At 34.6% G+C, this 16,195-nt stretch overlaps 1 protein-coding gene across 3 annotated transcripts in view; it reads right to left on the minus strand.

Moving 5' to 3' along the window:
* LOC109160042 (chromatin structure-remodeling complex protein SYD) overlaps window positions 1-13,706 on the minus strand; it is a 28,203-nt gene extending 14,497 nt beyond the window's left edge. For all 3 annotated transcript variants that reach the window (XM_019308149.1, XM_019308148.1, XM_019308147.1), the window contains exons 1-21: window positions 13,543-13,706; window positions 12,837-12,964; window positions 12,689-12,750; window positions 11,861-11,976; window positions 11,589-11,729; window positions 9,927-10,186; window positions 9,335-9,498; window positions 9,169-9,233; window positions 8,383-9,090; window positions 7,332-7,519; window positions 5,103-5,200; window positions 4,752-4,937; window positions 4,405-4,585; window positions 4,151-4,306; window positions 3,946-3,989; window positions 3,607-3,663; window positions 3,399-3,495; window positions 1,587-1,759; window positions 1,271-1,484; window positions 1,035-1,160; window positions 862-951 (exon numbers count right to left, since the gene is read on the minus strand). In XM_019308149.1, the coding sequence (XP_019163694.1) occupies window positions 862-951; window positions 1,035-1,160; window positions 1,271-1,484; window positions 1,587-1,759; window positions 3,399-3,495; window positions 3,607-3,663; window positions 3,946-3,989; window positions 4,151-4,306; window positions 4,405-4,585; window positions 4,752-4,937; window positions 5,103-5,200; window positions 7,332-7,519; window positions 8,383-9,090; window positions 9,169-9,233; window positions 9,335-9,498; window positions 9,927-10,186; window positions 11,589-11,729; window positions 11,861-11,976; window positions 12,689-12,750; window positions 12,837-12,941 (3,231 nt within the window). In that variant the 5' untranslated portion in view covers window positions 12,942-12,964; window positions 13,543-13,706. The remainder of the gene's footprint in view (window positions 1-861; window positions 952-1,034; window positions 1,161-1,270; window positions 1,485-1,586; window positions 1,760-3,398; window positions 3,496-3,606; window positions 3,664-3,945; window positions 3,990-4,150; window positions 4,307-4,404; window positions 4,586-4,751; window positions 4,938-5,102; window positions 5,201-7,331; window positions 7,520-8,382; window positions 9,091-9,168; window positions 9,234-9,334; window positions 9,499-9,926; window positions 10,187-11,588; window positions 11,730-11,860; window positions 11,977-12,688; window positions 12,751-12,836; window positions 12,965-13,542) is intronic.
* Window positions 13,707-16,195: the final 2,489 nt, after the last annotated feature.

Genomic DNA, 16,195 nt, shown 5'->3' on the forward strand with positions numbered 1-16,195 from the left:
TTGGTAACCACAATGTTACAAGTTCAACTCCCAGAGGGAGCGGCCTATTGGCCTTCTTCGTTTGAGCCAGTGAGCTATGGCCAACCTAGATTGGTCTACCTCCTTGTGGTCCTTTGCCAGCTAGGGTCACAAGGCGGGGTTTACCCAGTGCACACCCTCAGGTACTGGTTGCGGGTTTCCCTCGTCACTCAAAAAAAAAAAAAAGAGAGAGAGAGAGAGAAAATGATAACAGTTCCCAACTACTAGAGGCAAAACAACAACACTCGTAATTAAATAGTTTTCTCAAAATAAGCCAATATGTTTCCTTCCATAGACAGAAGAAATCAAAAGCTTTAAAATTCATCCAAACAAGTGATCAATTGAAGATGGGGTAAAACAGACAAATGCAAATATTTGACCAAATAAATGCTACCCTACAATCCTTTCAAAATAAAAATAAAAAAAATGCTACTCTACAAAAACAGAGTCCACTAATTGAATTGCCTGGTCCATTTCATTTCATAGTAGCCTGTTATCATTGTTATTTGACTTCATTTCACTGATCATGTCATATTAGATAGCACTATTTATATTATGACACTATCCAAATGAATGCTAGTAACATTATTTTCTATCTGGGGTTAAGAGGGAATAGGAGGAACAGCTGAAAGCTGTATCAAATTAGAGAATCCAAATCAATAGGCATTTGCATATGAAACTCAGTAATACTGATAATCAAAGATTCAATTCCTACACTTGTGGTAGGATAGTTCAAATTGTTTTAGTCTACTAGGTGCATGCAATTATGCAAATATCTATTAGTAATCAGTAGTCCTATAAGCAGACATGAATTACAATGTAAGCAGCAAATGGCAGGCATACCTTGTGTTTTAATCTTCGAAGCACAAATGGTCGCAGAACTTGGTGAAGACGATTTATGATCAAAAGGTTCTCTTCCTCAGAGAGTAAAGCCTAGTCGTTAATAAGCAATAAGAATTAGCAATATGTATCATAAATACCACCAGCATCTCAAGCAAAAAATTTAGAAGACTTACTTCATCAGGAGAGTTGTCACCATTACCCTCAAATGGTTTATTGAACCATTGAGAGAAATCTTCTGAAGAATTGAAAATATTTGGCAAGAGAAAATTGAGCAGTGCCCATAGCTCCTCAAGATTGTTCTAATTATTAATGACAAAAAGTACATATAGATTAAACCATGAAAAGAAATTTTCACTAATGCCATGCACAAGAAAAGTTCCAATACAAAATATTTGTAATATGGTAATACCTGCAAAGGTGTTCCTGTCAACAGCAATCTGTGATTACTGCGATAGTGCTTCAAATCAGCATTTAACTTGCACGAAGCATTTTTTATGCGATGTCCTTCATCAATTATAACGTAGTGCCATTGTATTTTACTTAGCTTCGGTCTGTCATGCTTATTCATTAAATACTCGTATGTTGTTAATAAAACATTAAATTTCTGCTGAACAATCCTCTCCCTGCAGTGACAAGATAGCAGACAAACATTAATGAATACAAGTGAGCTCAAAAAATTATGAAACGAATTTCATCAATGGATTTGGATATTATTCATGTCATACTTGAAAAGCCTTCGTCTCTCTTCGGGTGGTCCCGAGTAAATTATTTTATTGATGCTAGGTGCCCAGAAGTTTATTTCTGATACCCAACCAGGTAGGACAGAGGACGGCACAACCACCAAAAAGGGACCTCGATCATTTTTTGTTTCCATTAGGTAACAGATTAAAGAAATAACCTGTAAAAATATTCTTATAAGAACCTCCATTATTCTATGAAATTCAGAAATTTTAACCAGAATTTAGACCACCAGTGCACAGGGCCCTACTTTAAGATTCTCTTTTTCAGAGAGATATCAAGAGAGCCTGAACCCAGGAATTGAGAAAATAAAAACCATCATCACATTAAACAGTTGCAAGAAGGCCCCACCAGCTAAACCCGCCATTGTAATTTTTTATAATTAAAAAAGTAGAAGTTGTGGCTGCAGGAATTCAAGCACACTAGCACAGATCTAAACTGCCTAGTATTTCTATCACTTTAATTCACCTTCGAAGCAAGTAAACAAAGCACTTAAAATGCTCTCCATATTCTACCTAATTCAATTCAACAATCATCAGTAAAAGAGACCGCACCTCCTCCACTTCACCAAACTCTAAACCACTAGCAACCTCTCCTACTGCAATACAAGGAAACTCCCAAATATTGTCCAGAATGCTTCAAGACTGTTTCCATAATTTAAAAAATGGGGAAACGTTTTTCCTACTTCAGGGGTCTATTTAAAAAAATAAAGTAAAATAAAATCATTTAGATCAAAAGAATGAGGGTTCTTATTTCTTGCTCCAACTCCTACATACCCCTATACTTTATAAGAATGAATATACCCCTAAAATGTAGTACCTCTAATTATGGAACTAGTAGACAATACCCCTATTATTAATTGTCCACAAGTTCCATAATTAAAAATACTACATTTTAGGGGTATATACATTGTATGAAGTATAGGGGCATGTAGGAGTTGGGGCAAGAAATAAGAACCCGCATTCTTTTGATCTAAATGATTTTATTTTACTTTATTTTTTTAAATATACCCCTGAAGTAGGAAAAAGGTTTCCCCATTTTTTGCAAATATACTAACATGTTTTTTATATTTGTACATTTCCCCTGCATTTCATGTCTTATATTTTTTTAAATTGCCGTTTCCCTGTGTCCAAATTCCAATATTTCCATTTCCTGTTCCCGTGCTATCAAGCTCCCCAAAGCTGTGAACACCACTACTTACATCCACTATTCACCATCCTTGCCCCCATCCAGCCACCCCAATACCAAAAGAACATTAAGAAAAAATTAAAGAAGTCCTTATCGTCAAAAGTACTGCCTAAAAACTAGCACCAGCCAGTTCACACCAAAACACTTCCACCGCTCACACTTCCACAAGCAATTACCACAAAGGAATGAAGGATAAAATTTTCTTTGCATTTTCATGTTTATCAACATTCCAAAAAACAGAGAGGGAAAAGCTTTGGACCTTTATTTCCTTTTTTTATTTGAACATTTCCAATAAATATTAATGACAGAGAACAAGGAAGAAAATAGCATCCTACAACATCATATGAAAATTTGTTCAACTGATTAACTTCACATTTAAAGGACCTGGTAAGAGAAATAACCTAAAGAAAGAAAGTTCCCAAGACTACAAAAAAGATAGCAAGGTCCTCTAGCAACAGTGAGAAATCTGATTACTCCACAAAATACAAGTAAATCTATGAGTTATCATGAGCTCTTTCAAGCAAGGCAGCTAATCTCACAGACTAAAATATCAAAGGACAAAGTGCTAATCCCACATATACCAATTGTACATAAATGATATAATCACATACCTGGACTGTTTTACCGAGGCCCATTTCATCAGCTAAAATCCCATTGAGATGATTATTATAAAGTGAAACTAACCACCGCAGGCCATTCATTTGGTACCTAAATGTAAAATAGACAATTGAAGGTTGAATTTATGAAGTGCTTAAGAAAATAACCATACTGCTTATTTAGGAAAGATTTTAACTCTTGTATAGATAGCATGTTACTTACTCTCTTAATTTTCCTCCTACAAGACAAGTCGGCTGCCCTGCTATATTCTCTTTAACACTGCAGAAAAATATATGCACTTAGTGAATGGGTAATCAAACAGAAATACAGAATACATTCATAAAAGCATATTTAAGACTAGCAGCAAATTTTCAAACTTCTTTCCAAGATTACCGAGACAATATTAGACATCAAAATTGAGGGCATATGAAGCAAGATTAATGGTAACTGCTTTTGGTGTTGATGCTAACGAGAGTAACAAGCTAAAATAAGGAAATTCTCAGAGATAACCAAATAACCTTCCACGAGACAATATGAAGGAAAATATTATTAGGCTATTACCTGTGGGCCATCATATAGTATTTCTCATTGCTTTCCAAATAATGCTGCAAAACAAATTAAATATAGTAGTTATACAAGATATAAAAGAGTGCTGCATTCTGAAGAGAAGAATAACATGCAAATATAAAAGCATAGCACATACATTAAAATAAAATAATAAATTTTAAAGTGAACACTAGAAACGACTTTGAAGGCTGAAAAGAACCTTGGCCTGGTCTGTTTCATCTTCTTCATCAAAAGCAATTTCATCCTCCACTACCACCCCAGTGTTTCCCTTAGCCTCCTTTAACTTTGATCCAAGCTTTTGAAGATATTTCTCAGTCTCCTTCAGTAATTGTTTGACACGATCTGATTTTGCATCCTATGAGCATATTGGAAACATAGCAAACATTTTTAATGATAATTTGAGTATCAACCTCAAAAAACCCGATATATTGTTATTTGTTGATAATAACATACCTGAACCATTCTAAGGTACCCTTCAACGTCATTGATTTTTAAAAGATTTATCTTCTCACGTTGGATCCTATCAATCTTCTCACGATGTATCCGTTCCTTTCTTTTGTGGAACTCTTTCACATATCTATTGATACCCTTCCAGCGTTCTCTCTTCATTTTGAATACATCCTCCAGTCTTTCCCTGGATTCAGGAAATTAAAAAGATTAGAAGGGCAAGATTCTTGACAGAACAGGAAAAAGACCACTATTAGAAACAGTGATTGCAAGAGATAAATGATTCCATGACTGAAGCTAACAACACATTTTGAAGGTTGCAAGAATCCATCCTCAACTAAAAAATAACAAACCTGTGGACTTCAACCTCACTGAAAAATTCCTTCTGCCTCTCGCGAATCCTCTTTTGACGCTCTTCCTTCATTTTCTGCTCATACCTTTCAAGTTGTTTAGATCTTCTTCCTATTCTAGTTTTCTTAATTGCCTTCAAGCGCTCCATGTCGGCAGTAATTGGTTTGAAAAAATCATTCAAAATGTCCCTGTTGGCACATGAACAAAAAAAGGGATCAAGACCAACAAATAAAACAATACATGATAAATCAAATATGGCTAAAAATCTTTGTTGAATCACCATACAGGGATATATACTTTGACCTTCAATGTATGAATGTATCATCTAAAGGAATTTCAGAAAGATCAGTTACCTCCGCAGGCGGCGTTGTAGCTCCAGCAATTGAAGTTTTTTCAATTCAATTACACTTTTCGTTTTTGCAGAGATATCCTCAGAGGAGCTAACACTTTCCTGCAATAAGAGGAAATGAGCCACAACTATCACACGTTAAAGAAAATTTGAGCCAATATATAGAGAATACCTTCACCACAGTAAATCAAGTAGCACATGCTGCAGCACAAACCATAATGACATGCTTTCAAGCATCACAATGACATAAAAATAAATTTTCATAACTTTCATTATATATTAATTTATAAAAATCTTAAAAAGAGCTTGAGTAAATAGTCAATCTCTACTTCTATATGATTTTGTCCTTGAACATCTTAACTTAAGAGATAATTGTAGCTTGTCATTATAATCCAAAGCTACTGCACCATGAATAGTATTGTGCTCGACATTGCAGTAACTCAAATAATTCCGAAACCAATTAAACTTACAACTAAATGGACAAATGGTTAAAAATCAAAAGAAATCGAAACGAAAAAGAATTCTTGTTTGAGAATGAAGGAAAAAGAATTCTAAATTGTCAATCTCCACTTTCTTAATGACCTTGACAATGAACATATGACTTTTATAGTCTACAAATTAACACATCATCATCATAGATAATTATTATTTTTTTTAAAATGTCAAATTTAAAGCTACTGGCCCATACATGGTCTTGTACACTAACCCCTCCACACTAGGGGTGTCAAAGTGGGCCAAAGCAGACAGGCCAACCCTAAACTGCCCCGCAGGTTCGCCCAAGCAAGCGGCAGGCTAACAATATTTTATATATATATATATATATATATATATATATATATATATATATATATATATATATATATATATATATATATATATATAATACTAAACATTAAACAAACTAAAAAATTAAAATTTTCTAATTTCTAAACACGGAAGTATCTAATATTATTTTATTAGAATATACTATATAGAATAATACTATAATTTTTTTTTTAATTCTTGAAGTTGGCCTGCGAGCCTGCATGAGGCGGGCTAAGGTTGAAGAATTCTAGCCCGCGGGCCAGCCCGCATTGACATCCCTACTCCACACTACAAATCAAAAAATTTAAAAATTATAGGAAAAGAAAAGTGGCTTCTCGCTATTTAGCTTATAGTCTTCCATGGACTTAAAGTTACAATCAACGTGATTGCAATTAACCACTTCACCAGAAGGGTTTCTTGTGAGTGAACTCTAAGTCAATTTTATCATTAGGTTAAAATTTTAATGTGTAAGAACTCAGCATGGACCTAAAAAAAATAGATCTAAACTCTTGCATTCTAAATGACTGGTGTTAAAATTAGAGAGAATAGAGAGTAACATGATATGAATGGAAACCAGGAGCTGCAGTTAGTTCTTGCAGCCGAATGCAAGCTTCACAGTTGCAGCATATATGCTCAAACAAATGCACAAGGCTCCAATTTTATAGCAAGATGTGTGTAGTCACTTTCTTATTGGTATCAGATATACACACCCCATAAACAGTCAATTAGAATTTAGAAAAGCAGAGTACATTACATAGAGTACATAAAAAAAAAAAAATAGCAACTCCAGTAAACATCCTTCATCATTCCCTTCCTCACTATATGGCCCCTATATGAAGAAATAAAACTTCTACAGTTCAAAAAGCAGTTTCTTGTGTGGTCAAGATTTAAAAGTGAATTTCATTCATAAAACTCAAATGTTTACTATGATGTATTAGTATAACCAGGTAGCACAATAAAACAATCTCAGCTTACAATTACACCATCACCTGAGTTTCCCAATGTGATGAAACATGATGATGAAGAAAAGTCAAGGGAGGATGATAATGCAGAGCTCTGCAGAGATATGGAGAGGGTGAACTTTGGAAGAGAAAAATCAGGGATCTTGCATAGTTTACCAGTGGAGGATTTGACAAAACCTATACATCTTATAAGATTTCCAGCTCTAAACCGCTAACCAACATGGTATCACTTAAGAGAAATCTACCCAACACAAAATTTCAACCTCTTTGACTTGTAAAATTTTTATTTTTCCCTACTGAGGGGAACAAACTCTGCTATTTATGACAAGCCAAATTAAGGTTGAAAAGGTATCTTTCCAAAGTTTCGGCAGAAGAAAGGTTGTCAAAATGATCCTAATTTCATACAATGTTAACCAAAGTACACTGAAAGTAATTCATTATATGAGTAAAAAGTTTAAACATCAGACCTTCAGCTTCGAAGAAGAAGCAGAAATTCTTTCTTCTGTCTTCTGTTGTTTCAGAGCCCATTTTCTCTCAGAAAGGAGTTTCCTTTTCTGTCGATCGAGGATCCACTTCTCTAATGTTGTATGTCTTGGAGATGGTAGCCTTTCTGTGGATAAAGAAATATCTTCCTCCTCCTCATCTACTTCTTGAGCTGTTAATACAATTCTAACTTTTAGTACACAATGGCAGCATATAATTTCATATAATCAGATTTTTATGCTAAAATTCACTATATGATAAAGGCTAGACAGTGTCACATAAACCTAGAGGAAAAAGAGGAAAAAACAATGTTCGTGTAATGAGAAACATTGAAAATTCTAGTTAATAAACATTTTACCTTCAGCACAAATTAAAGACTCACTTTTTAAAAAAATTTCCCCAAACTGTTAGCCAGTTTCCCAAAATGTTAGGTGTTCAACTATTTAATACATGTTTTAAAATATTAATATTAGAACAAAAATAGTTACATATCCAACTGTTACACCTTACAAAACAAGAATTACATTTTGTTTTGCTTTAGTTAGAAGGCTGTAGTGAAATTCAACCCATGGCTCTGCTTGTATCAAACCTCCTTGTTACCAAATAGGTCAAAGCCTCAAAGGTACCAGTTCACTATATAAAAGTATTTAAAATCTTGGCTGACAAGACAGAAGGTTTGCCCGATCAAAGGTGACACTTCAATAAATCTTGGCAAGCAAGACGGTGTGCCCCAAACAAGTACTACATATTCCAGTCTCTTAACAGTCGCATCAAGCCAAGTAAAACAAAGCATCAACTTGAGATACAGGGAGTAATTTCAATGAAATGAATTTTCAGTAAACCAAAGATAGGAGTGATCACCACAAATCTTCAAAATCTTGAGAAGCAAAAAGTTGTGCCCTCAACAGCTATTACATGTTTCAAGTTCTCTTAACAACCATGCCAAGTGAAACCAAGCATCAAATTGAGCTAGAAAGAGTACTTATCTAGGAACAGGATATTAGGCATTAGTCTAGCAAGAATTGAGATTCTCACCTGGTACTGCATTCCTCACAACAGTACTAGGAAACTGGCTATCAACCACTGAGACAGATTTCCACTGCTGCCTTACAGGAAAATTAGGGAAAGTATTGTCAGCTTGTCGAATTCCTTGATTGTAATCAACAGGGTTTTGAGACTGATTTGTGGCATCTTTTATTAGTGATCCTGACTCATGAAGAATAGTAGGGGCAGATGCCAAACTCCTAGAAGTCTCAGTCTGGCCTCCTGGTCCACTCCAATTATTCAATTCAGGCTTAATTTGCTTGCTCGCATTCAGAACAAACGAAGCTTGGTTAGGCATTCCAAGTTGGTGACTGTTTGCAGAAGCATCTTCATGATCAGTTGCACCTAAAGAATTTGATTCAGGATGCAATAATCTAGATGCAGATGCCTGTGATCCAGTTCCTTCTTGCACTGTTGTTTCGCCCTCTGGAATCTTTCTCATCTTCCTCAGACACCTCCTATCTTCCCCGTGTTCAGAAGAAACGGAAAGCTGACAACCTCTATCCTCCATCACATTTTGGTTCTCGGCTTCTTTTGACATGTTTGCATCACCAGGAATTCCCAACGATGATGGGCCAGAAGCGAGTCTCTCAACTTCTCTGCCAGTTAAAAATGACCTAGTGGCTTCTGAAGCATTACTTTGTTCCCTGACAGAGTGCTCCCTCCCTTTCTGATCAACCAGATCCCTTCGAGTTCCATCTGCAAGGCAGTTTATTTATCAACCAACTGAAAGACAACTATTGAATTTTTGAAGAATATAATCAACCTTATAGTTACCTTCTTTAGGAATGGCATTCCCTAGTGCAAATTCAAGATGAACTTTCTTTGGCATCAAACCATTCCTGCAAATAGGAAAAGTAGCTGAAAAGTTAAGTAGGAGAGAAAATTTTTGCATAATTTCTGAAACTAAAGCAAAGCTAAGCCAGAGACCCATAAAGAATACCTAAAAGCCAAAAAGACAAGGCACTGTGCTCTAAGCTGTTTTAAATGATGTTCCTTAAACGGGTTCCCAGAAGCAGGAGGCTGGGCAACAGGTAACTTTCCTGTGTCTCTGATAGTTGCACTCCTAAGCATACTTGTTTCCAAAGCATTGCTCTGCATTCCTCCCTTCCAACACAAATATACACAGGAAAAACATGAGTAGGGTTTAGTCTAAATGGCAGTCCAGTATTAAGAATCTATAGTCCCTTCCTAATCTTTAATTTAACACATAAAAATTTTCTTTCACTAGAATTTTTTCTGAGCATGCTCCTAGTCACTTTTGCAGCCACTATTTCAAATGAATTTTCTGTAAGAATATCATAGTCCCTTCGTAATCTTTTATTTAACACAATTTGCATCAGGATGAAATTTTCTAGTGACTTAGTTATGCATTGTTAACTAAAATAGAATGCATAATAGAACAGACAAAACAGAACACATATTAATCCATCTTCAAGGGCCTTCAGGCTCACATCAATAAATAAATGACAATCCAAAGAAAAACTCAATTAACTTATTAAATCAGAAGGATGGCAGAACAGACTATGAAATACCTGATTCGTGTTGTTTACATTTGCCAACATACTTGTTCCTACTTCATGCTCTAATGGCCTTCCAGAGGTACATTTACCAGCAGAAAGATCAGCAGAAGGAGATGCAGGAAAAGATTCTGAACTCCTATCCTGATGCATTTTTGCCACCAAACCATGATTATCATATGAAGGACTCCCAAATTGCAAAGGGCTTGAAATTCCTGATTCTACAGGCTGAGATGAATTAGAAGCACTGGGCAACACTCCATGAATTTTTGAAGCTACAAAAGAAACATGAGCAGCAGCATTGTGAGACGCACATATTTAGTCAGCGTACATAAAGATCCCAAACTGTCATTTTCACAAAGAATATGCAACTCTAGGGTAAACAGAGTTCACTCTTGTCACAATTGTAGAGGAGTTAGTCGAGGATACTACTCCCTCTGTCCCAAAAAGGTTGTACAGTATTGTTTCCTGAGTAACTTTGATCAAAACTTTAAAGTTTATTTCTTAATAATTTTGAGTTGTGATTCTTGAGACTTCTAGTACTTCACCTGTAGTTTCTTAATATCTAATTTTTATTTTCAAAACATGAACTTAAGTCAAATTGACCAAGAAAAAAGTAAACATGGCAATTAAAGCAGTAAAGATGAATTTTTTACTTTTATTTTTTGTGAATCTACAAAAGACTATACTAAAAGGTGTCAAGGGTGCAGCTTACTAAGTGAAAAGCTGCATCCACTTATTAATGATATAAGTGAGCTTTGTGAAAGCCAGTTGAAATGGCAAACCCATGCGTCTGAAGTTATTGAAAAGTGCATATTTAAGTTGTCTCCCCAAACTGGACATAAACCTCAACCACCCCCACCTCCTACTCTCTATCTGTACCAAAAAGGTTGTACAGTATTGTTCCCTGAGTAACTTTGATCAAAACTTTAAAGTTTATTTCTTAATAATTTTGAGTTGTGATTCTTGAGACTTCTAGTACTTCACCTGTAGTTTCTTATTATCTAATTTTTATTTTCAAAACATGAACTTAAGTCAAATTGACCAAGAAAAAAGTAAACATGGCAATTAAAGCAGTAAAGCTGAATTTTTTATTTTTATTTTTTGTGAATCTACAAAAGACTATACTAAAAGGTGTCAAGGGTGCAGCTTACTAAGTGAAAAGCTGCATCCACTTATATTAATGATATAAGTGAGCTTTGTGAAAGCCAGTTGAAATGGCAAACCCATGCGTCTGAAGTTATTGAAAAGTGCATATTTAAGTTGTCTCCCCAAACTGGACATAAACCTCAACCACCCCCACCTCCTACTCTCTATCTCTCTCTCTCCCCAAAGAAAATGAATGCACCCAGCACCAAAGGTCAATTTCATGTCACTGTACATCACTTCCTGCTCCATCCATTCAGTTAATGTTTTGAATCACCTTTTGGTGATAATATTACCAAATCCTTTAATTATGCAAAACAAGTTCATAGTGCATTCACAAAAAGTAACCTTCATCTCATCTAAGAATCAAACACTATTGCTGTCTGTCTAGCATCTCAGTCTGCCCATACAAACAAGTCTGTGTGCTGGTAGTCCATACTTGTCAGCAACAGCCACATAAATAAGTAGGAATACATTGCCCTAATTTTAACACCAAGTCAGCAAAAGAATCATTAGGTATTAAATATTTACCATTTATATTGGCTGCAGATCCTTGATAAATACCATGCCCACTAGGTGGCCTGCTAGAAGAAAATGCATCTGGTTTAATAATCTCAGCCCCAGACAAAGCTGCTTTGGAGTCCCTAGTGATCCCAGCCCTTTGCAAAGACCCTGCAGTTACAGTTTTCACTTGTAAGGAGACTAACTGTTTTACATTAGACTAAATATGAACTTCTAATTGTTCCCTATCCAGAATATTAAAATGTCAACCCAATAAATTTCTGTATCTATACCAGGCTTACCAGCTAATTGTGATGATGAGGAATCTCCCACTTGCATTCCAGCATTTGAAGGAAGCCGTGATGACATTAAAGCTTCAATATCAAGATTGTTTTGCTTGACAACTGTCTCCATAGCCCTTATATGCAAAAATAAATAAATAATGTGGGTATATTAAAAAACAATCCAAAATAAATTCATGAAAACAGTAACAGCAGCTTTCAAAACACAAAGCTGTAGTAATAAAATAACCTCATTTGTTGCTTTAGATAAAACATGTTTACACTGCATGCTTGCAATCTCTTTACAAGGCATGATCTAATGGACATTAAAACTAGAGCAGCTATTACTATGAGCTAAGCTTTAAAAAGGCAAGATAGTAAAACCTGTCGTCTGTTCCCCAAAACAAATAATTTAAAATTAGCACCGTGAGCACATGAAACCATACCACCACCTAAATGGAGTGAGAATATAATCTTCTGATGACTTTCCTCATTTAGTTGTGAAATATAACTAAGGAATTAGAAACAAAATTTATCTAAAGGTCAAACTCCCACCTAAGTGTATACAGTTCTAGTATGGGGAACATGTATGCAACCTCAACATTAAATTCAAGAGGCTATTTACTGGCTTGAAACTATTACTAAACAGTCAATGGTTGAGATGTGAAGCAAGCTTTCTAGTGACTTAAATATGTTGATGGACAGATAAGATTAGTGTTGAGACCTGATAAGCTAAGCCTAAGCAATAAAGTAAGAGTGAATTATTTAAACATCTGTAGAAGGCATACCTCATTACAATGCAACAACTAATTAACAGTTCACAATTAGCAGAGTCAAACATTGCTTTACCTTGATATGACTTGATAGGGCATTGAATTTTCCTTCCCACTTGATCTCATATGCTGCAAAATCTGAATTAACCATAAATGATATCAAGAATGCAAGCATATAAGAATGAGATATAATCTAATAATATGCAAAAGAAATTCAAACAAACCACATAGAGTTTTGTAGCCAATTTTGTAGGCTCATCAGTTGACTCCTGAATAAGCTTATGCAAAAACTTTGCAGCTTCCAGCTCAACATTCGGTGGATTTGCCATCTCGTTTGAATAAGACAGCAAACCTGCATAACCTAAAATTAAAACTTTCCAAAATACTAGGTCCATACATCAAGAAAACTAGAGAGCACGAAAAAAATACACAAATCATTCAAATTTTGCTTTGTTATGCAAGAAAGTTCAAAACTATCACATATAAACAAAGAAATTGCATCCTTACCAAGAAGCTCAGCATACTAAACCTTCAAAACTACCCGTTATAAGGTAACAAAACCTAAATCAAATTTATTGCACCACTCCCATTTAAACCCAAAATGGGAAAAAAAAAAACTTGGTACTTCAATTTTCAACAAAAGCTCTTCTATTTAAACCAAATAAAGCATAACGCTATTCAACTACAACTACAAAATCATGCATCCACTTGACAAGAACAGTAGCTGAGAATAGTTACTTGCATAATTTTTCCACGTAAACCGCACTAACACATTCACACATTACAGTATAATGTATATATGAATTTTGGAACAGTCAATAATTCGCAAAATCAAAGATCGAAGCATTCACCGGAAAAATCGAGTGAATATTGATTGGCTAAGAAAAAGAAAGAGAAAAAAGGACAGTGAGTGAGACATTAGGGTTTTACCTGATCGAAATCCTAGTAGCAAATTCAAGAGCTGGAGCTACATAGATGAAGAAACAAACGAATCGGAAAGTCCGACCAACGACCTTTCTCTACTCCGTTGATTTTCGCCCTTCCGATTTCGCGGTTATGGTGAGTTGAAGAAATGCAGCAGTGAATTGCAGAAAGTGTTATTGGTGCGCTTATAAAGAAAACCGTAATTTATATCGTAAAATAATAAAAGCTTTTTCCTTTTTTATTTCTTTGTTTCGTTTATTACTCCGTATCATTATTATTATTATTATTATTATATTATATTATTATATTATTATATTATTATATTATTATTAGTATATATTATATATTATATTATTATTATATTATTTATTATTTATTTATTTATTATTATTATATTATTATTATTATTATTATACTAGTTTTTTTATGCGTTATGCGCAATGGGATAATGCCCAATGATTATTTTTAAATAAGTATTTCAAAGTATATCAATACAATATTATATATAAAATATGCATGCATAGATAAAAAAAATATTGAATTTGTTTATTTAAATCGATAATTTAAAGTATATAAATGCAATATAATATATGAGAGATTGATTATAATGTCACTAAAATAAATACTTGCAACTTTGTAATAACGCTAGTCTAAATACTTAGTCTAAATAAATACTACTTTTGATTTGAATTTGTCTAATTCTTCTTAATTCTCTTTTGAGTAATTTCTCTAATTCTTCTTATGGTCTGTTTGGAACCCAGAAAATGATTTCTGAAAATTATTTTTCGGATTTTTGGGGTTTGGCTAGATTGGAAAATGAGTGGTCAAAGGAAAATGAAGAGAAGTCAATGGAAAATCAAGCCAACTTTTCGGAAAATGACTTTCATTTTTCTTTTGGGGGGGGGGGGGGGGGGGGGGAGTCATTTTATATCTTCTAAACATGCTTGCTTCTTCCAGACTTGCTCCGGCTCCTCCTTCAACATTCAGCAGAGACAACTCCACCAACACTTCCTCCTCCAACAATCCACAACCACAAATGCTTCACCAACACTAGAAAAGCTACAGAGGTATATTTCATCTTTTTCAGTTTGAATTTTTTTTCTCAGATATAAAAAGAGTAGTTATTTTTCGATTGTGGGGAGGAAAATCCACAGGTGGGAAAACTTGTGGTGTTCTTCACTGGTTTTCCCAGCCGGAAACCAGAAGTGGTTTCTGGCTGGAGAAACCAATGAAGAGCTTGTATTCCATGTTCTTGCTTCTTTCTGTCTTTCTTTAAACTCTCAGTGTATCTCATGTTATACATCATAGCAAATAGATATAATACATTTTTGTTTTCTATAACTCAATAGTTGATTTTCTTTTTATGATGTTTAGTTGGTGATTTACGGCCTTTGACTCAAAATACTATGCTTGGTTGTGGTTATTTGTTGTCATATTATTATTATTATTTTTTTTGGTATAGATGGATAGAAATCATGTGTGTGCAACTGTTATGGGTGCAGCAAGTGCTATACTAGCTATGGGAGTTCTTCTATTGCAACAACTTAGGAATAGAAACCAAATAGAACATGACATTGTCAATAGAGATGATGAGTGAGAGAGTTACAAAAATAGTATCTTGTGTGAGGGTGATAACAAATGCATTAGCGTTATTAGAATGCAACCTATTTGCTTTTATAAATTGTGTGACCTTCTTGCTACTAAGAACTTATTACGCACAACTAGAGTCGTAAGTATTAAGGAACAAGTGTTAATATTTTTACATATAATAAGTCACAATATACGCTTTCGAGTAATTGGGTCAAGGTATTATAGGTCAATTGAGACAGTTCACCGTTACTTTATAAGTGTTTTGAGAGCCATTTTATCTTTGTATACGAACCTCATAGTATTACCGGACGGTGAAGTAACTCCTCATGAAATCATTAGCAATCCGCGATTCTATCCATATTTCAAAGATTGTTTAGGAGCAATAGATGTAACCCATATTTGTGCATCCGTGCAAATTAATATGCAAGGAAGCTTTCGCGGACGTAAGGGTGGAACAACACAAAATGTATTTGTTGCCATCACTTTTGATTTGCGATCTTGTTATGTGCTAGCTGGATGGGAAGGTAGTGCACATGATTCTCGAGTCTTGAACGATGCACTCACACGTCCAAATAAATTTAAAATTCCAGAAGGTATAAAATAAAATTATGTAATCACCTTTTACATTGTGTTGCTTGTTATTCCATATAAGTAATCACATTATGTAAACTTGTAGGGAAATATTATCTTGATGATGCTGGAAATGGCATACGGAATGGAATACTTACTCAATACCATGGTGTTAGATACCATTTAAAAGAGTTTAGTTCTCATCGTCCTAAGAATAATAAATAACTTTTCAATGTTCATCATTTGTCCTTACGTACATATATTGAGAGAGTGTTTGGAATATAATTTTAGCTTGTTGTATAATTCATAACCATATTATGGGAGTTGATCCTAATGATGAGTTTAATCAAGCAACAGTTGATGTTGATGACGATAACTTGTTGCCCTTATCTCATACCCAAACAGAAGAAAGACAAGAAGTTAGACAATGGAATGTTATTGTTTTTATGTTTTATAGCAACGTGAATAAGGGAAAGGGAATTGCCACTTCTAGACAATT

The sequence above is a fragment of the Ipomoea nil genome, unplaced genomic scaffold (genome assembly GCF_001879475.1).
Source record: "Ipomoea nil cultivar Tokyo-kokei standard unplaced genomic scaffold, Asagao_1.1 scaffold2845, whole genome shotgun sequence".
Classification (NCBI taxonomy): Eukaryota; Viridiplantae; Streptophyta; class Magnoliopsida; order Solanales; family Convolvulaceae; genus Ipomoea; species Ipomoea nil.